Source organism: Populus trichocarpa, chromosome 9, assembly GCF_000002775.5.
Source record: "Populus trichocarpa isolate Nisqually-1 chromosome 9, P.trichocarpa_v4.1, whole genome shotgun sequence".
NCBI classification, from domain to species: Eukaryota; Viridiplantae; Streptophyta; class Magnoliopsida; order Malpighiales; family Salicaceae; genus Populus; species Populus trichocarpa.
This window is the reverse complement of record NC_037293.2, coordinates 5,286,581-5,307,879: the sequence shown is the minus strand read 5'-3', so window position 1 is coordinate 5,307,879 and position 21,299 is coordinate 5,286,581. Positions and strand designations below refer to the sequence as shown.

Sequence of the window (21,299 nt, the reverse complement as noted above, 5' to 3'; positions counted from 1 at the left end):
GTCTCACATTTAATATCCAAATTCGACAAACCCGAAAATAAATTAGGAAACACATGTTACAAGTAACCAAACAACAGGTGGCCTAACCGACGGTGCCATAGCAAAATTTATTCCACTTTGAGGTCGCTTGAATGATGCATGTGATGTGCTTGGCCAATACTGACGTCTTCCATATAATAGAGCCCCCCCTCTCAGTACCACCCCCAATGATCTCCTTGGTGAGAATATCCTGAATAAGACAAAACATAAGGTAAATGAGCACAACACAATTCAAGGCTTTAGTAATCTGACTCACGGACAATAGCTAGTGAGATAAAGAAGGCACAAGTAATGTATGAGACAATGATAGGGCTGGTGATATCATTACTGTTCCAGCCCCTGTTACTGAAGAAATGTCTCCATTAGCATTTGCAATGCTAGTTCGTCGTGGAGGGGACTGCTGAGAGAAATCAGTGACATCAAAAGTCATGTGGTTTGTTGCTCCGAAATCAAGTATCCAGTCATTGCAGCTAGCCTCCTTATTAGAACCAAGTAGAGCATTACTTGAGTGTGGGTCTGCTGCAGCCATTGCAGCTTGTCCAATGTTATCACCACTGGTCTTAGCAGCTTGAATAAGGGACAGATATGGTTCTGTTATAGCCACTGTAGCCTGTCCTATGTTACCACCATTTCCATCACGGCACTTCCGAGCCTGGAGTTCGTGCCACCAATCGGGATACCCATGAAGCTTGAAACAGGTCTCATGAGTATGCTTTGCCCCCCCATAGTGAGAGCATTTAGTGCCATCAGAGGTGGCTCGAGATTTAGAGTTGGAACCAGATTTGCCACCATGAAAAGAGAGAGAATGTGAGCTGTGTTTGAGACTCTTGGACGCCAGGCCTGCTCCGGGTAGATCATCAACGCCTGTAATCATCACTGTTTAATGAAGAGCTTCCCTTCTAACGTGTGCATAGGCTTGCTCCACTGTTGGGAATGGCTTTATCTGCAGAACATCACACCTGATATGGTCTAAAAGGTCATCAAGACCATCCAAGAATGCATATACTCGATCTTCTTATATAAGAGAATTGTAATGTTGAATATCTGTTGGGCATTCCATTGGGTTTGGACGACGAAAGTCGATTTTGCGCCAGAGACCTTGAAGTTCGTTATAGAATTTTTCCAGCGAACCGCCGGCTTGTTTAAGGCGTGTCACACGTCGTTTTAGGTCATACACCTGAGAGGTGTCACTACCATCAAAGTATGTAGTAGCAATTGCATCCCATACCAATTTGGTTGAAGGGAAGCGGATGAAATTACTCATAAGAGAGGGATGCATGGAATTTATCAGCCACCCTTTAACAATTGCGTTGTCAGTACATCATCGTCGAAAAGCAGAATCTATCTGAAGAGGTTGAGATAGATCGCCATCTATATATCCCAGTTTGTTCTTGCCCGAGAAATACATCTCGACCACCTGTGACCGAAGTGCATAGTTAGTGCCATCCAACTTGATGTCGATTGGTGCAGTAGCACCATCAGAAGTCTGGGTTGGGGCTGAAGTTTTGCTCAAAACTTCAGTCATTCTCGTAGTCAATTCGGCTAGGATGGAGGAAGATAGAGATTCCTCAGTTTGGGGTTCAGTATCAGCCATGAAGGAAGACAAAGTTGATTAAGAATTTAACAGAAGGATCGGTATGCTTTGATACCATGACAGAATGGAGAAAAATCTTTCTTTTCTTCAATACATTAGTTACATGAATAAGAGGATATATATAACAGATTGTAATCATAACGTAAATTTCCAATTATGGCTATACATTTATAGGCTTAATTAGCTAATGAATATATTGCTGATTTTCCTCCTATAATCTCGCAGATGACAACTCATGCCAACATAACGTACGTAGGATTGAAGGGGATTCTTGGCTTCTTGCACCGAGTACTTTCCTACAAATAGTGTTCTCTTGATTAAGAATTTGACATAAGTATCGGTATGCTCTGATACCATGACAGAATGGAGAAAAATCTTTTTTTTCTTCAATACATTAGTTACATGAATAAGAGGATATATATAACAGATTGTAACGTAAATTTTCAATTATGGCTATACATTTATGGGCTTAATTAGCTAATGAATATATTGCTGATTTTCCTCCTATAATCTCGTGGAGGACAACTCATGCCAACACAACGTACGTAGGATTGAAGGGGATTCTTGGCTTCTTGCACCGAGTTTTTTCCTACAAATAGTGTTCTCTTGTCTTCGACAGATCTTGTCAACAATAGTTTCAGCTTTCAGACAGAAGCAGGGATCATGAGGTTTGGAATTTGCCACTTCGCTTACGTGTTCTTTGCCCTAATGATGATGATGAGCATTTCTCCAAACACCATTCGACTCTCAGGTAATTCAATAAAAACAATTGCCCTTTGAATCATTGAAGATGAAATGAGAATACATAAGATTGATATGTGGTTTCGCAGGTGGGAACGAAAATAAGTTGGCTGTGGCTAGAAGGCTAGTAAAGGTGGGAATCAATGATTATGAAGAGCCAGGGGCAAGCGTTAAGCATCGTCCTGCACCCCCTGGTGATGAGTTTGGTGATAAAGCTCAAGATCATCAATAAAAACATTTTCCCTTTTTTTTGCTTTGTGATGGAGCTAATGGCTGGATATCAAAATATTATGAATAAAACTCATTTTCTTAGAGAAGTTTTTGTATTTCCAAATTGGAAAAAAAAAAAAGCTGATTCATTGCATAATGCCATGAAAGGATCCAGAATGCTGCTTGCCCATGAACCCCACAGCCCCACTGCAATCGTGTTTTTAGTTATATCTAATAGAGGTTTAAATTTGAGATTTTTTTGAAGAAGAGAGAGCACTAATATGAATTAAATTATAATATATTGCCTTGTTTCCTCTCTCTAGTTTACTGGTGATTATATTTTGAAACATAACCCGTCAATGTCCATATTCTCTTATCGTGAGAGGCCTCCAAATCCAGCTATCATCCTAGTCAGCAAACTCTCAAGTCTCAAACCTAAACACTCTTCTTTTCAACAAGAAATTACTGCCATTATGGTTCCGAAAACACACAGAATGGTTCGACTCGATCGTCTCTTGCCTGCTCACCTTCTCTACGATTTGCTTTGCTCGGAACCTTGGTCCTCGTTCTATGTTCAGAGAATGGAGATGCATTGTCCGCAGTAAATCCGAGAACATCTTTAACAACGGGTGTTAAGGATATTCAAGATCATGGACTTCATGCCCGTGTGAAGTATAAAGAGATGGTATGGAAGACAGTTTTGACCGTAGATTATCTTGGCCCAAGCACACATGATCAACCTCCACCTTCTCACCCCTTGAATAATGTTCGGACGTGTTTGGGAACATGGTTTGGACAATGATTATGATGGCCCGAGGACGCATGATCAACCTCCACCTTCTCTCCCATTATAGATGATCTAGGGATAGGAATTATTTGAGAATTTGTCACTGAATTTGATCAATGCCTTGATGGTTATTACTTGTATCAATTTCCATGCATAAGCATTGCTAGCTCTTGTGTATGATAATGAAGTCGCACGTATATCAAATTTACTTTTTCCAAATACTAAATAAATTACTTTTACCAATTACTAATGGCATGGATGGCTAATTTTTTTATTTTTGTACAAATGATAAAGCAAAAAATCTAGCAAGGAACAAAAGGATGCCTCGGCACCAAGGAAAGGCTAGAGTTCATAAGGGGGGAAATACTTTCTCTATTGTAATTAAATTATATTTTTTTAAAAAAAAAAAACCTAAATCCCATGGCAAAATTACTATGGAGTCCCTCACGATATATTGCACTGTTCATTAAAATAATACGATGAGATTTTTCTTTTTTTTATCCTTTAAGCTTATTTTATTTTGTTTTCCAGTTTTATTTTATTTTATCTTTTAAAATTAAACTGATTAAATGAAATTTTCATCTCATAATTTATTTTAATTAGCTTACTATAAGGTTATTAAAGAGTTCAAAAAAAATTATAACATTAAATTAATATTTTATATGGCAAGCTAGAATTCAATTTTGTTAATTAAAAAAATCATATTTTTAAGGATCAAATTTGACAATAAAAGAAACATGCAACTCTTTTTTGAAAAAAATGTCTTAAATATTTTTTACATTTGTTTTGGTTTTTTTAGTTTGACATTTGTACATTTTAGTCAAAAACTTCATTTTCTTTATATATCAATCCCTGAGTTTAGGAGAGATGAGCTAGAAAATAACAGAGGATAGAGAAAAAACTCATTGACAAGATTTCATTAATAAAAAAAAAGTAAATTTTAGTATCAAAGTGTTTCTCTTAATAAGGGGTGTATCATTGAGGTGCTTTTGATCTTTAATGTTACTAAAAAAGGTATATTAGAGCTCTAGAGGTTTTTTATTTTATGTTTAATTTTATATTTTTAAACCTATTTTGGTGTTTTTTTTAGTTGAGAAATTAGTGTAATAAGATTATAAAATGAGTTACAAGTTGGGTTTTTTTATTAAAAAACTCAACCTGTTTTTTTTTATCACCTCTCTCATGACTGAGAATTAGGTCAACAAATAAAGCAACATTTGCTTCTTAAAAAAAAAATGTTCTCAAGCATGTGGGCCTAGCATAGAAAGCTCACGTGTCAAGGTTTATTTTTAATGAGTTAGGTGTATTGGGTCACCCAGGCCCCACGTCTAGCCCATTTTATATTTTGTTTTTTTTATTTTAAAATTAATTAAATTAAAATATATTACATATGTTATCTTAATAAATTAATTAATTAAAAATTTAGATATTGTTTTATTAAATACCTTTTAATTTTAACTTTATTTCTAAATAAGAGTATGTTGGTATTTTAATAATATTAGAAAGTTTTTTTTTTTCAGCCTAACATCATCACTTTAAAAGAAAAACTCATTTGGCTACTTTCCTGCAGGAGCCTTTTTTTGTCTTATTGTTAAATAAAAAAAAATGAATTTATTAAACTAAATTAGGTTCATGAATCTCGTTGTGAGTTTGGTATGTTAGCATGGATTGATACAAAATGCCTTCTTCTTAACTTTTTTAAAAAATAAAACAATTTGTCTTGAATTTTATTCTTAAGTCAAACTAGGTTTTTATCATAGTTTTAAAACCATGCTCCCCAGCGGGTCGACCTGGAGCTGGAACCGGGTCAGGTTTAAGGAAAAATAGAGGAAGTCAAAACTCAGGGTAACTCGGCGACCCAGCAAGACCTGATCAAAAACTCGGTTGCAACCCATTGACTTTTTTTTTTGTACTAAAACGACATTTTGATTTTTTAAAAGAATCAAAATTGACCCGGTGACCCGGTCAAAACCCGGAACCCGAGCATTGGACCGGGTCAACCACCGGGCCGGGTTTAAAAATTATGGTTTTTACCTTAGTCCAGCTCACTTGGATCAACTTCCACACGACTTAATTTGAAAAATGACCAGGCAAGGAGACAACTTGAAAGGTTTTAAGGCTTATTTATTAGACTAAGTCCAATGATATTATTAAAGAGTTCTTTATGGAAATGAACTAACATTATATTATTTTTATGGTTTTTAATATAATTGAATTAAAATTATTATGATGTATTTTTAATTGAAACTTTCTTTTGAAATAATTATAGAATCTTGTCTAAAAAATAAATAATTCAAACTTGTTGCTCCTATTTTTAACTAATAAACGCATCGAATTTTGAATTGAAAATTAATATTTTTCTTACTAATATAAGGCACGTTAGCGACGCTTGCGCATTCTTTTTTTCAAAGAAAAAAAAAACTTGTGCTTCGACCCATAACGTAGTGCAGGCAAGTAGTTAGTTACTAAATATACTAAATGACATGAGGTCAGCTTCATTGTTCGTAATAGTGAATTTATTTTATTGTAGATGAATTTATTTGATAAAATGCACATAATAAAGGAACATCTAACGATTTTTAGCTATAAAGTAGTTTTTTCTGCTCGATGACACGAGCCTATTCTAAGAAGCCTATTTTTATTCAAATTTGCAGTTATTAAAATAAATATTCTGGAGTAAAAAAATCATAATTTTGAAACTCAGCCCGGCCCTGTAGGTCAACCCTGGACCCAGCCGACCCGGGGTGGAACCGGGCCAGATTTAAGAAAAAATAGAGGAAGTCAAAACCTGAGGTGACTTGGCTAACCTAGCGACCAGGCAAGACCCGGTCAAAAATCCGGTTGCAACCCGTTGACTTTTATTTTTTTGTTTTTACTAAAACGACGTCGTTTTGATTTAAAAAAATCAGAATTGACCGGGAGACCCTGAAACCTGGGCCTTGGGCCGGGTCGACCACCGGACCGGGTTTAAAAACTCTGAAAAGAAATATAGTCATTTTGTTTTTTTATCCATGCATTTTTCTTTATTTTGAAGAAAAATTATTTTTTTTATTAACAATAAATAATCATAAAAATCTAAATGGTTTAAATTCAATAGAAAAAATGTGTTTCTTTAGTCAAAACTTCACTTTGTTATTCATTCATTTCTTTTTTATTTTGATGAAAGCAAGCACAATTTCTCAAATAAAAATTTATTAATCAATTAAAAATACAAAAAATAATGTTTCGCTTATTTTTAAGCAGCTGTATAAAAAATTAAAAGAATAATTGATTTGAAAAAACTATATAAAAAAATAAAAAATAGATAATTTATTCTCACTTAATATTCATTAGCAATGTTTTAAAAAAATCTATATATTAGGTTCATATATAATTATTTTTAATATAATCATAAAAACTCTTAACTTTAATAGGAAAACATGGTATGATCGAAAGATTTTTCAGATATAATAATTTTATTTAAAGAGAATTTTGTTATAGATAAAAAATGAAACAATTAAATAAAGAAAGAGAAAAAAGGCCATGCCGGTGCTTTTTAAACTTAGGATAATTTTTTTAAATAAATGAGACAACATGTCATTTACCCGGTAGATGAAGTGTCGCACGCTGCAACAAATTTTGACAGGATTCAAGTAATTTGAATCTAAAAGTCAAATTTTTTTTTTTTTTAATTTTAAAACACCTTAAAAATATCATAAAAACTCAAAGGAATCCATTTAAATCCCAAACATCTTCTAACTTATTAAAAAAAAAAAAACTCGGAATCCAATAAATATAAGATCCACTCTACTTTTTCTGCCATGATTAAAGGAAAGATTACTTTTATTGAACTCTTATTCCAAGAAGATCGTAGTGGCACCAAGTATGATTCTTTTATGATCATTGACTTAAACTTTTCTCTTTTTTGTTTTTTTTACAAGTATATTAGAGTGTGTTTGTGGTTGTTTTTTAAAGTATTTTTTATATCGAAATGTATTAAAATAATATTTTTTTAATTTTAAAAAATTATTTTTAAAATCAGCACATTAAATCAATTCAAAACATATAAAAAAATTAAATTTTTATGGAACGCGATTTGCACCGCGTTCTCAAACGGTGGTTTCAACATAATGAAAGTGACTATGACTGAAACGTAAATATAAAAAATTACATAGATCAAAATGTAAAAATTGCAAAAGTAAGGGATTATATTGTGAAAAAAATATAAAATTAAGGAATCGTACTTAAATCTTATAATGTTGAGATACCATAGCAATTTATAGTGTAAATATGAGTAGCTCTGCAGTTAAAAAAAAAAAACAATGGAACATATTCTCCTTTTAATTTATTTTATAATATTTATAATTGAAATTGTAATTGAAAGGTGAGTGGCTCTGTAATAAAAGACTCGGTGAAATTAATTTCTCACAGTTTGTGATAAAATTAAGCACCCAACCAGCCACATCCACATGTTTGTGGCGGAGCACGTGCATGCCTCCATCATTCTTCAGCACAGCCAGTCAAACTACAACAGACGGACACCGACACAGATCTCCTGAATTTTGGGCACAGAAAACCTGAACCAAAACAAACTCAGTTGTTCTCTGAAGCAAAGCAATCAAACAGTACTAAACAATCCAAATCCATGTCTCTCTTTAGAAATCTAATTCAACTCTCTACTTCCAAATCCAAACCTCTCTTACAAAACCCAAATTTCCTCTTCACTTCACTCTCCCACTTCACCACCGACACGCCGACGAGGTATGCCGGCCTGGAACCTACCAAGGGGGACGAGAAGCCCAGAGTGGTGGTGCTGGGCTCGGGTTGGGCGGGATGTAGGCTAATGAAAGGAATTGACACTGATTTGTACGATGTCGTATGCGTGTCGCCGAGAAACCACATGGTTTTCACCCCTCTGTTAGCTTCCACGTGTGTTGGGACTTTGGAGTTTAGGTCCGTGGCGGAACCCATTGGTCGGATCCAACCTGCCATATCGAAAGCACCTGGGTCTTACTTTTTTCTTGCGAATTGTACTAGCCTTGATACAGAGAAACATATGGTAATGTGGTGTGACTTGCACTTTTTGTGTTTGCTAAAATAGAGACCTTTTTGGGTTACCTTTTCTTTTTAGAGAAAGTTATTTAGCTTATTGTTTTTGGAGAGGGTATACAAAGTGACTTCTTTGCATACTTTTTAGTACTGGTAAATTCAATTAATTGTACCTTGTTACTTGATTTTCCAATTTAAAATGGTACATAATTTGGTTTGTATTTATTGAAGGTGCATTGTGAGACTGTTACGGATGGATTGGACACAGTGGATCCATGGAGGTTTAAAATTTCGTATGATAAGTTAATAATTGCATTGGGAGCAGAAGCATTGACCTTTGGAATTCATGGCGTGAAAGAGCATGCAATTTTTCTTAGAGAGGTTCGCCATGCTCAGGAAATCCGCAGGAAGCTACTACTCAACTTGATGCTGTCTGATATGCCTGGTATGCAACTGCTTTTCTGTTTTTGTTTTAACATTTTTTTGGGAAATAAATTTATATGTCAAGTGTGTTTGTTTAATATGAATTTTTTTTTTTTTTGGTGCCGGGACAGGTCTCTCAGAAGAAGAGAAGAGCAGATTGTTACATTGTGTTGTTGTAGGAGGTGGTCCCACGGGAGTAGAATTCAGTGGTGAACTCAGCGATTTTATCTTGAAAGATGTTCGTCAAACATACTCGCATGTGAAAGATTACATACATGTTACTTTGATTGAGGTCTGCTTGTTATGAATTTTAAGCTGTTAGTTGTGTTTATGTAGAATTTTATTTTTATCATTTTCAAGTCATTAGTGCTTATACTGTGCATTAAAAATAATTCATTATTGCTATTGGGATTTTCATTTGCTAATTTACATCTCGGATTCGCCAAAGATTATGATGGGATTAAGCAAATTATTTCTTATTCACAGGCAAATGAGATCTTGTCTTCCTTTGATGATAGCCTCCGTCGCTATGCTACCAAGCAGTTGACAAAGGTTAGAAATGTTTTGACTGTTGCAAAATAAAAAATGTAGGCTGCCCTATCTTATTTGCATCATTTAGTCTCTTAACGTGAGAGGATTGCCCATGATGCTGATCTTTCTTAGCTATATGTTAATGAAAGGCATCAATTCCAGCTTTTATAAAGGATTTGGAACTTCTCTTTTATCTGTGTTATAATTGACTGTTGGAACCAGTTGGCATTCCAATTATTTAGGAATTGTTCTTTTCCTGTTTTTCGCAGTCAGGAGTTCATCTTGTCCGTGGGATTGTCAAGGATGTGAAACCGCAGAAGCTAATTCTAACCGATGGCACAGAGGTTCCATATGGTCTGTTGGTGTGGTCTACAGGTGTTGGCCCCTCATCATTTGTAAAATCTCTGGAACTTTCCAAGTCTCCTGGTGGACGGTAACTCACTCGTTCTCTATGACAAGTTTCTGGTTGATATAAATTTAGAAGCATAGCTGGTATAATCTCTTTGTAAAAGAGGCCAACTTTTTGGTATCATTGTTCTGGAAGTGCACGGGAAAGATTGTGATTCCTCAAGTTGACAGTTCGATGATTTATATGGTGGTTCTAACCATAGCTCTCCTTTTGCCTTCTATTTTTATCCCTATGTTTCTGATTTGGTCTTCCTTTCAAAAAGCTGCACAGCTGCACTGATATTATTTTTGGACATCCCATGTGGTTCCAAACATGTCTCCCTTCCCTTCTATTCTTCAAGTATGTTTAACTGGGTTTTGCTTTTGTCTAATGCTTCTGATACGTTTACAGGATTGGTATTGATGAGTGGCTGCGAGTTCCTTCAGTGCCAGATGTGTTTGCAATTGGTGACTGCAGTGGGTTTCTTGAAAGTACTGGCAAACCAGTTCTTCCCGCGTTGGCTCAGGTGAGAACTAAGAACAACATAAGCTACCTTTAATTTCGTGTAGGCTCCCAAGTCAAGAATTTCAAGCTAAAATTTACTAATGCGGGTATTATAATAAATTCGCAGAATAAGTAGGAAAATTTTAAAAGACTTCCCGTCAATTTAGCTCAATAAGGAGATTATTTGAGTTTTCAAATCTGTCCCTCTTCATTTCTGAAGCCTCCCCTCTCGACAAGAAATAGGTCTTGTATGATTGCAGGAAGTAAATTAATTAGATCTCTGTAACTAAGCTATTTGTATGCTTCCAGGTGTCAGCTTTCTTTTCATAATCATTTGTGCAATTGTGTGTGTTATCAAGTCTTCTCCTGACTCCTTGCTGGTGTTTCTTCATTTATGAAAAATTGATTCTGTTTCTTTGATATGTTTCTCTGTTGAGTTTTCTTCAACAGGTGGCAGAGCGTCAAGGAAAATATCTTGCAAAACTATTGAATAAAATTGGTAAAGATGGTGGAGGGCGCAGAACCAGTGGTGAAGAAGTAGAATTAGGGGATCCATTTGTTTACAGGCATCTGGGAAGCATGGCAACTATCGGTCGCTACAAGGCGCTTGTGGATCTTAGACAGAGCAAAGTGAGAGCATTCATTCACTTTCAAGCCGCCTTGGTTGAGCTATTATAAGATGGAGTCGGTTGACTCACTTGTGGGATGTTTTCTGCAGGAGGCAAAAGGATTAGCTCTGAAAGGATTTGCGAGTTGGTTTATATGGCGTTCTGCATATCTGACACGTGTTATAAGCTGGAGGAATAGGTTCTATGTGGCTATTAACTGGGCTACAACATTTGTCTTTGGCCGTGATATAAGCAGAATATAGCGCTGAAGAGAGGCACAGGTTTTAATCTCTGGAGCTTGTTTTTATGCATTATTTTTATATCAATTTTTTTTTTCACATCCTGAAGGTTGGATGCCAGGTTGCAGGCATGCCATCAGACTGCAGTTTTTCAGGTTCTTGAGAAACCTCCATTCATTTGGAAGGAAGGGATTGAATAATTCAAGGATACCATGGTCAGGCCTCACAGCATAAAATGTGTTCACGTCAGATTTTTTCTTATCCTCGTAGTAGCCTCATATTTGATTCCTTCTCCCTGAATCTGCTAGTAACTTTGAGGGCTGCTCTCTCCGGATCGGATTTGTATAGGTTTTTTATAAGGATATGTTGAAGTGTTTTTTGTACATTCATTTCACAGCTTTAAAGAATTTGACTTTGTTCCAATAAAAGATGAATGAAATTAACTTGCTCTCTACAAGTAGATAGCAGACCTTTGCAGGGTAATTTCCTGCATTTGATAGAATATGCAAACGAATCCCGGAACTCCGAGAAATGTCATGCTGCTCTGACTGTAGGTCTAGAAGAAGTGTAATTCTGAGACGTCTGTCAAAATTTGGTGGTGGCCTGTCCACCAGCATCATGCCAGTGAGTTTTTTTTTTTTAAGCTACAAATTGGCTCCAGAATATCAAAGAGAAGAGGAAAAAAGAATCAAGCTTGTTACAAATAGCCTACTACAGCATGCTCTACCTGAAACCATGTTCTTGCTGTTTGGAGAAAAACAAAGTAAGCACGAGCAATGCTCTCTATTTTTCTAGAAAACTGGAATTTTTAATTTAAATGCAGTATTTTTTTTTTTCATCTAGATCTAGAAAACTGAAAATTTGGTTTTTCAATTTTTATAAATTTAAAAAACATATTTTTCGATATTCTCTATCATTTTTCTAAGTAATTTTTCCACTATTTTCTCAATAAAAATATATCTTCAACAATATAAAATTCTTTATATATACAAACACTAAGAAAAAAATTAAATTTTTTATATTTTCATATTTAATTATTGTCATGATTTTCTTATTTTAAACCTTTTAAAAACACCTTTTTAATATTAACAACATAACTTTTTACAATAATTTTTAATTTGAATAAAATAAGTTAATACTTTACAATTAAATCATCACAAACTATTATAAAATAAATTTTTGATTTTCTAATAAAAAAAATAGTTATAATCTTAATACATTTAAGTTTTTTACTTTTATGAAAAAATCCATGAGCATGTTTTTTAATTTTCTACTAGAAAAGGAAAATACCCTCAACTTCTCAATTTTAGTTTCATGCATTTTGAAAGTAACATAACCGGGTTAGCTGATTTGCCTGCCAATAGCAATTCAAGGCATTAACATGGTTTATATTCTTTGAAAGATAGATACAGTTCATATTTGCATGCATCATAGCCTGCCTTCCAAACAGTATACCATCAGGCGTACAGCCACCATAACCACTTGTTTCAAATTCAGCCCCCCCACACAGGTGGCAGAGAACTAGGGCAGCATATCAGAAATGCCAGAATTAGCCAACCTTCTGCCAACAAGATCTTTTAGTTCAATCTCTCCTGGAAATCTCTCCTCCCTCAATTTGGAGAAAACCTGCAATTCACAAGAGAGAAAATAAGATTAAGAAGGGGAACTTAAATCTATTTCTCTTAACAAAATTGAAATCAAGGTTCAAATTTATCAAGCAACTAAATAAAACAGTTGAACAAAGATTCTCAAATGCTCAGCACAACTGTAAATTTAAATACCGACTCCAACTGGCATCGGTGGCTCTGGGAAATTAATGGGATCTACTTGGTTATAAATGTATCTGGTTACATGGTATAGAGTCTAGACCATCCAACCCATGTTTCAATTGTAAACATTGATTAGCAGAGCACACACGATCCTATTAGTGAGAAGAGTAGCCAGTGCATACAATCTCTCTTACATTACCAGATCCTCAAAATGAACTAGCAGATCCTTTCAGATACTCCACTGGCAAAAAATAAATGCATTTGAGCCAACAAAAATTCAATTCATGCTCAAGTGATAGGCCACTAACCAATTCATCATTGCAATAAACTTCAAACGCCCCAGAGGATTGCAGGAAGGACCGCAATGCATTGCCTAGAAGCCAAGTGGATGCAATGGTCCCAAATTTATTGGCACGTAGAGAATAATACCAAGGAGGTGGAGTCATGAGTCCCAGCATCGGAAAAATCTGTTCACCACCCAACACAATTCCCATTACTCCTATTTGAAAAACCGGTACTAATTTGGCTGCCACCCGCTTCGGCAGGGATGGGGGATAATTTACAAGTACAACATCAATTCCTGGAAACTGCGTTTCCAACATCTTTTTCATTGTTACCGCATTCCCTCTGCAGAGAGCAACACAGAATAGTAATCCGAGCATCAATAGCAGCTCAAACCAAATCAATCCCATCAAAACCCAAACCTAAATTACACCTAATGAGATTACAAGAGCATATGCAGAGTTCACCAAATTTCGACATGAATCACCAATAACCACTAACAAAAACCATGAAAATCAAGGGTTCTTTTCAGATTCTCACGTGACAGGGAAAAACCCATTCAGCTGGTCATATTACTTTATCAATTGATCAAATTACAAATGGGATTTTGTAATCACGTAAACATTAAAAAAAACCCGTAAGAATTTTAGACTACGAGGGGGAATCAAGGAATCAAAGATACCTGTAAGAGCAGGAAGCGCAAAAGTCAATTCTGACAGTGCTGCCAAGACCAATCCCTCCAACAACTGGCTTCTGCAATAGAGACACACACCTCGGAAAATTAATCAGTATTTTAATTATTTTGAGAGTTAACTAAGGATAAAAACGTTAACGTGATACTTCACCTGCGTTGGAGATCCTAGGGTTTCATGGGCACCCACTGGTGGTTGTTTGTGATGGTGGTGGGGGTGAGGGTGGTGGTGGTGATGGGGAGGGGGTTTAGGAGGTGGGGGAGTGAAGAGGTGGATAAGGTCAGTGCATAAGAGAAATAGAGGTAATCCTACCAGCAAAATCTGTGCTCGATCCATAGCAATTTGCTGTCAGAGGGAAGAGTCTGTGACTCTGTGTGCGCGTTTGAAAAGTAAGCAAGAGCCAAGAAGAGAGTTTGGAACGACTAGAAAACGCACGTTCGCTGATGCGGAAGTGCCTTTTCAGCCATTGGATCTCCTTTTAGTTGATCCAATGGTGGATCTTTGTCCCGTCTTTTTTTCAGTGTGGAAAAAAATATATATTTTTAGTTTTTATCGTCGTATATTTTATTTTTCATATACTTCTGTTAGTTATGACAGCTCTCTCTCTCTCTCTCTCTTTTTAATGTTCTTGTAGCTATAAAGTATTTTAACATGATATAAAAAAAAAAAAACCAAGGTTTATATATATATATTATGTAATTTGTTGGTAGATTATTATCATACCAAGTAATTTTAATTTTTTATAAAGTTAGATTTATTAATGGATGATTGGATCTTATAAACTTTATGTTGTAAGAGTATATTAGTAGAATTGTTTAAATTCTTTATGGATTCCATGCATAAATCACATATAATAAAGATATATTATTTAATTTTATTAAAAAAATACAAATATCATATTCTCAGCAATTGCATTCCCAACAATCGCATTTTAAAATGACATCTAAGAATCCAAGTATCAAAAATTCCTATTTATTTCAAGCACCATTAAATTTCTTTTGAAATTATGGTGCACCAAAATTCTTGTTTCATTGTCTTTAATCCAGATGGATACTTTGCATGCATTCTTGTTCCATTTATTTTTTACTTTTCTCAATAAAAGTGGTGTTTAATAGTGATGTAATAATTATTTTTTAAAATATTTTGTACTTGAAAATACAATTAAATAATATTTTATTATTTTTAAAAAAAATTAATTTATGACATTAGTACATTAAATCTGTTCATAAACACAAAAAAATGAATTTAAAACAAAAAAAAATAATTTTGGCAAAAGCATGTCTAACCGCATAACCAAACAAACTCTTATACATGTATTTTATTTTTGTTTGTATTATCATTTACCACATTTTTTTCTTAGTTTTTTCAATATTTTGTTAACACTTTAACCCACTAAATTCAAATTTTAGACTTTAATTCTTAGTAATTTTGGAGGAAAATATTATTGTATTAAATAAATAATGATATTTTTAAAAGTAAGATAGATCTAGTTATTTAGTTAAAAATATAAAACTCAATCGAAATGATTGTTTTCTTTTTTAATTTTTAATTTATTGAACTTTACAGTCACTTAAGTTCGTTTCTTTGTTCCAATCAAATATATGACATTTAATCGAGATAAAAAAAATATTTTTGATTGAAAAATAAACTATCATGTAGTTGAAAAATTTATTGTTCTAACCAAATTAATTAATATCACATGATTTCAAATAGATGCATTTATCTTAAAATAATTTTTTTTCCTGTTTTAACCAAATAAATAAATTTGTTTTAATATTTTTATATATAAATATTATATTATTTTGCAGGGCCAGTTTTTCTCAAATAAGCCTCAAATTTTAAGTTAGGCTTCAAAGTCAACTCCCACATCATCAGAAAACAAAAAATAAATAAAATGATGATGTGTGTGTGTGTGTGTGTGTGTGTACTTCCTTGCTGCAATGAAAACAATTGGTATACCAAGATGAATAAATTAATATTCCTCTACTCAATTGGAAAAAAAAAAAAGGGGTAAAAAGCTTTTATAGGAACACCGCAGTTATCCCAAAATTTTACTCGGTTTTGCAGGCCTGAGGCCCATTGAAAAACTTGAAAGTCGGGCTCATGAAAATCCAGGTCTCCCGTAGCGATATACACACAAGACATCTCGAGGCTGAGATTTGAAATTTCTAGATGAATAGGCCCAAATAATTTCAAATCAAGTATCTCTCTGTCTTCCTCTTCTTCTTTCGTGGGAAAAGGACTATATCCTTCTTCATTAATATCTTCATTATCACAGCTTAACGTTTTAATTTTTGCTTACCTGTGCTCTAAGAAACATGGAAGTGCCCACATCAATTTGGCTGATGAATTTCAAATTTTAAAGGTGGGAATGGGAGATGGGTTTTTCTCATGTGAAGGACGCATGCATGGATGCCTATCAGCTTGCCTGACTGAGCTATTTTTGAGATCTGTAATGGTAAAAGCAGTGGAGTTTAGCAGGATTATTGTGTTATTAGGTCATTTTATTTCTAACAACCTCAGATCAGATCTTAATCACATGATGCGTAACATAATCTCATAAGCCTGTCACCCTCATCATTCCCTTTTCCTTGCAGCAACAACAGGAAACAAAAACAGGGACATGCCATGCCAGGCACCCTCTAACATTTTGTGCGGATGTTGCAGGCAATTTTCGAGGTGGTGCCCAGCTACCGACATCAATAATTACGAGTAATCTTACATTACAAATTACAAATTCAATGATTTCTCATGTTATCGATAAAGTATAGTATACACAGGTGAGGTGAGTGTACAGCGACGATTGATTGCTTTGAATTGTAAACCAAAAGGTGGATGGAAACAGAGGGCAGAGATGGTCGGCAGGGAGGCTTGCAGGACCCTTTCTCTCTCTGTTTCCTTTAATGAGTTTTGACTGATGAAGGAAGGCTGCAATACCCAAAAGGAATTCCCTCTGGGTGCGTTCCCTGGCTTCCTGGACATAGCAACCAGACAATGTCTTTCATAATTCAATCTTATCCGTCTCTCTCTTACGCAGACATGGCGCACGTACAGAGTAATAGTATAATACCATATAACTCAAAGCCTCTCTCTTTTTTTCGCTACCACAAGACAAGAGAGACCTGAACGCGCTTATACGGACACTTTTTCATTCATCACGCGCATTAACCAAGTAATTTTTTTTACTCGGTTCGAGTGCAATTCTAGTAAGGACTAGGCACGGCCCACGCTACGAATATGTAATTTTTTTTTTAATAATGATAATATTTAGTTGAAGTAAACATGTTTTCAAAAAAATAAAAATAATTAGTGATTTAAGTTATAACACTGAATTAATAAGTTAATTTTATTTTAATGAAACAATAAAAAAATGATATTAACCAAACAATTTATAAAAAAAAACATGATATTTAAAAAAAAAAACAATAAGGGCATGGAATTGGATAAAAAAATATAGTAAAAAATTGGATTGAGTTAACAAACACTGAAGAATATAACGAGAAAAAAAATAATTGCACAAAATGATAATTAAAATAATAAGGGTGAAAATCAAAATAAAAAATAAATTAGAGAGCAACTAAATTTTTTCAATAAAAGGGTTAAATTGAAAAAAAAAACAACTAAAAAAAGATAGGGAAAATTAAAAAATATAACACAAACATAAACTTGGTTTAAAATACGAGGTTAAAAACCAACAAAACTTTTATAAAAGACATAAAGAAAAAAATAAGAACCAAATACAAAAAACATGTGAAAAATTGAAATACTAAGTCGAAAAGAAATAACACCTATACAAAGGGCTAAAAGATGAGAAAAGGAAATTAAAAGAAAAAATGACACAAAGTTTTGCATGGAAGGTTAAATTGAAGATAAAAATAACTCCGACAAAAAAAAATAAAGGATCAAATTGAAAACAATAATATAAAATAAACTTGGATTGAAGGGTAAAATTAAAAAAAAAACTTGTATCAAAGGGTCGAGTAAAAAAATCAAAAGAATAAGGGTCAAATTGAAAAGTATAGTATATTACAAAATGGAATTGAATGACTAAATTGAAAGGAAGATAACTCTTATTAAAAAGTCAATGAAAAAAATTAAAAAAAAATAATAATAACCAAATCACAAATACCAAAAAACAAAGAAGACCAATCAATAATTTTTGTGGTAGGAGAAAGAAAAGAATAAGAAAAAAATAAGAAATATTCATCGGCGACAAATCACTCACTCGTTGATGATACATGCCCTATTAGCTAAAAGAAGACACGACAACGTATTTAATTACATAATGAATGGTCAGGTTTAACTACAAGGATGTGTTGTGAATCTATGATGCCTAAAGTGTGTAAATATTTTCCACGCGCCATGTTTTTTTGAATTCTAATATTGTTTTATTATGGTAAAATACAATAATGCTCTTGATAAAACAAATAAATAATAAAATAACCAATGTGAAAATACACATATATCCCTTATTCAAAAGCTTTGATTGTTTTAGCTTAAAAGATTTTTTAGCAATTTAACTACAATCTAAAATATAAAAAATTAGCACTCGTCTTGGATCAAAGGCATGTAATTTTTTTTTATCTTTAATAGCATTTTAGTATTTTTAATGTTCAAGTAAAACAAAACGATCCTAATATCCTTATATGGAAGGCCATTTACTACTTGAATGAGAGATAAATTAATAATTTTATTGTTATAGTTCATGATGAAATGTATTTAGAACTATAGTGAAAACACTCGTAAAACTCCTTTTCTATTTAGTATATTTGTTACGTGTTTGATATAGTGGAAAAAAGTAATTTTACGAAAGATTAGAAAGGAAAGAAGTTGCTATAGAAAATATATTTTTTTGGTTATTATTATTTTTAAAATTAAAAGTCCCAGAATCAACTTCATTTTTTTAATGATATTTTACACCAATTTATCTATAGAAATTTTATTGAAATTTATTGAGTGGAGAGAGTATTTGACATGTGAAGCAATGAGAGAAGTGACCGAAGCTTGAAGATTTTGACACGTGGCTAAGATAAGGATGAAGAATGAGACATTGGAAGGTGACAAGGAACTAAACGTGATGTGACAGAAATAAAGAGGAAAGAAATGTGGCTCCCTTATAATTATAATTGAATTTATATCCATTGTAATAGGTTTATTTTGGAAATGTTATTGTTTTAAAAATATATTTTACTTAAAAATATATTTTTAATATATTTTTTTATTTTAAAATTAACATGTCAAAATAATCTAAAAATAAAAATTAAAAAATTAATTTTTTTAAAAATATTTTTAAAACACAAAAATAACATTACTACGTATGTTTAGGCTGAGTTAGATGAGGGGTTTGATTTTTGCTAGCAGCTATAGAATCTTTTCATCCTAACAAACAACTCATCGTCTGTATATGTTTTTTTTTTAAATAAAAAAATAGGCGGGTGATATATCCAAGCCCATATGTTTGGGCTTTATTAAAACAGATATTTAAGTTTTTTTATTATTATTATTTTAATTTTATCTTTTAAATATGAAGTTTTTATTTAATTTTATCTTTTAAATATGAAGTTTTTATTTAATTTTATTTTTTAATAATTTTATTTTTTATTGGATCTTTTGGTTTTTCATTTTAATTCCATCATTTAATATGAATTTTTTTTATATAATTTTCTCATTTAGTATTGAATTGATTTAGTATTGAATTGATAGCATATCATGTTTTGTATTTTTTTTTTATTATATAATAAAGAAAAATAATTCAATTCAATAGAGTTCATAATTCAGGTCATGAATTTTATGAGTTGATCAGAGTTAACCTGACCTATCTCCTTTTTATCATTGATTTTTTTCTTTGAACATGCCCAATAGGATTATATTGGAGCAATTTCCATACAATTTAATTTAAAACTCATACTAAGTAAATAGTCAATTCATGAGTTTTCAAGTTTGAATCATTATAATAACAATACTGATTTTTTTTTAACAAATAGGATATTTTTTTTTATTTCAAAAACATTGAATCTAACCCATAACAAAAAATGCAAGCTAGTGTATTAACTAACTAAATAATTTTTCAAATGTCATGTCAATTATATTTTCCTCCTCACGAAATGATTAACAGTTATAGAATTTTATTAGTTATTATTTTTCAAAGAAATGAAAAAAAATATTTCACCAGGAAGAGTGTTTTAGAATTTTATATTAATTTCAAATCTATATCTGACAACACTTTGTATCAATACATTAAATTTTGTTATAGATTAAAGTATAGTTTGAATAAAAGCTAAATTTGAATAACAGCCATACCTCTTTTTCTTGATTAATCTTTATTTTGAATATTTTTATTATGTCTCTAGATTTCTAAGAATGTCGTGTATTTTGATAATTAAAAAAATTCATATGCATGTGTTTATAGTCTTATATCTACTTCGTGTCTAGATAAAAATATAACTCTATAAAAATTCATATGCATGTGTTTAGTAACGGCCGAAAACTTAATTCATTGTGCATGGATCCTAGCAATTTCTGCGTTGAAAATATAGGTTCATTAAAAGCAGCACAATGCTGCTTTCAGTGTGGAGAGCTTCATTGTTCACGTGAACAGTGGTGCATGTTTTCATTATTTCGGCCGGACCGGGTCCGGTCCAAAACCTAATGCATTGAACCGGGTTCGACTCAGTAAAAAAAATTATTTTTTATTTTTAATTGTGTTTTATTGATGACATAACATTTGCAGAATTTGATCGCAATCCCAATTTTGTTCTTAATTATGTTTTACCTGATGTTGTTGCGCGCTTAAAAAACCAAGAAAATTGTAGTTCTTGTCGGATGCATATCATACGTGATGGAATTGTAGATAGTGTAATTGAACAATAAAAAATATTTTATATAGAGTATTATTTATTTCATGATGTAATAACAATAGTTAAATGTACAATAGTTAAATTAAAAACCATCAATATATATATATATATATATATATATATATATATATATATATATATATATATATTAGTTGTTTTATAACCTCAATTTGAAAAATAATTTTTTAATCAAATACATTAAATTATTTTTTGTTCAACCTCAAATTTAACCACAGTTTTAACCAAACATATATAAATATCAACCAACCTTAACTAAAAATAATTTTTTTCAAATCATAACTATAAAAGCTACCGTAATATCAAATATATTAATTTTTGTTGCGATTGTTTTTATCTATCTAATTTATATGCATTAAAATACTAACGTATGTTATCAACTACAGGAAGAAAAAAAAGAAGCGATCAAACACTTCGAAGCCAGGCCAGATAGAGTTGATAGAAAGATTTAAGGTTTACCTTCCAAACACAAAGTCTCCCATGACTTTTAACTTTTTTGTTAAAATAAATTTAGTTTATTTTATATTAAAAACATTTTTTTTTGTTTTTGTAAGAATACATATGTAGTCTTACAAAACACGTACTGAAA

General features: G+C 32.5%; 2 protein-coding genes across 2 annotated transcripts; one reads left to right on the top strand and one right to left on the bottom strand.

Annotated features, from left to right (window-relative positions):
* The first annotated feature begins 7,811 nt into the window (after positions 1 to 7,811).
* On the top strand, positions 7,812 to 11,535 carry LOC7481472 (internal alternative NAD(P)H-ubiquinone oxidoreductase A2, mitochondrial). Its single transcript, XM_002313340.4, has 9 exons — positions 7,812 to 8,409; positions 8,631 to 8,844; positions 8,954 to 9,114; positions 9,309 to 9,374; positions 9,623 to 9,786; positions 10,153 to 10,267; positions 10,696 to 10,875; positions 10,964 to 11,134; positions 11,214 to 11,535. Exons 1-8 carry the CDS (start codon positions 7,996 to 7,998, stop codon positions 11,114 to 11,116), a joined length of 1,467 nt encoding a protein of 488 aa, XP_002313376.2. The 5' UTR covers positions 7,812 to 7,995; the 3' UTR covers positions 11,117 to 11,134; positions 11,214 to 11,535.
* An 854-nt stretch (positions 11,536 to 12,389) lies between these two features.
* On the bottom strand, positions 12,390 to 14,244 carry LOC7481473 (selT-like protein). Its single transcript, XM_002314059.4, has 4 exons — positions 13,989 to 14,244; positions 13,826 to 13,896; positions 13,170 to 13,488; positions 12,390 to 12,718 (listed from the first exon to the last, which is right to left on the bottom strand). Exons 1-4 carry the CDS (start codon positions 14,169 to 14,171, stop codon positions 12,614 to 12,616), a joined length of 678 nt encoding a protein of 225 aa, XP_002314095.1. The 5' UTR covers positions 14,172 to 14,244; the 3' UTR covers positions 12,390 to 12,613.
* Positions 14,245 to 21,299: the final 7,055 nt, after the last annotated feature.

Excerpts from the sequence above, each read along its gene's own strand:
- LOC7481472 (XM_002313340.4), top strand. The coding sequence starts at position 7,996 with ATGTCTCTCTTTAGAAATCTAATTCAACTCTCTACTTCCAAATCCAAA. Across the intron at positions 9,375-9,622 it reads CTACCAAGCAGTTGACAAAG|TCAGGAGTTCATCTTGTCCG; the intron begins GTTAGAAATGTT and ends TGTTTTTCGCAG. Across the intron at positions 9,787-10,152 it reads TCCAAGTCTCCTGGTGGACG|GATTGGTATTGATGAGTGGC; the intron begins GTAACTCACTCG and ends ATACGTTTACAG.
- LOC7481473 (XM_002314059.4), bottom strand. The coding sequence starts at position 14,171 with ATGGATCGAGCACAGATTTTGCTGGTAGGATTACCTCTATTTCTCTTA. Across the intron at positions 13,489-13,825 it reads TGCGCTTCCTGCTCTTACAG|AGGGAATGCGGTAACAATGA; the intron begins GTATCTTTGATT and ends TGCTCTCTGCAG. Across the intron at positions 12,719-13,169 it reads TTTATTGCAATGATGAATTG|GTTTTCTCCAAATTGAGGGA; the intron begins GTTAGTGGCCTA and ends TGTGAATTGCAG.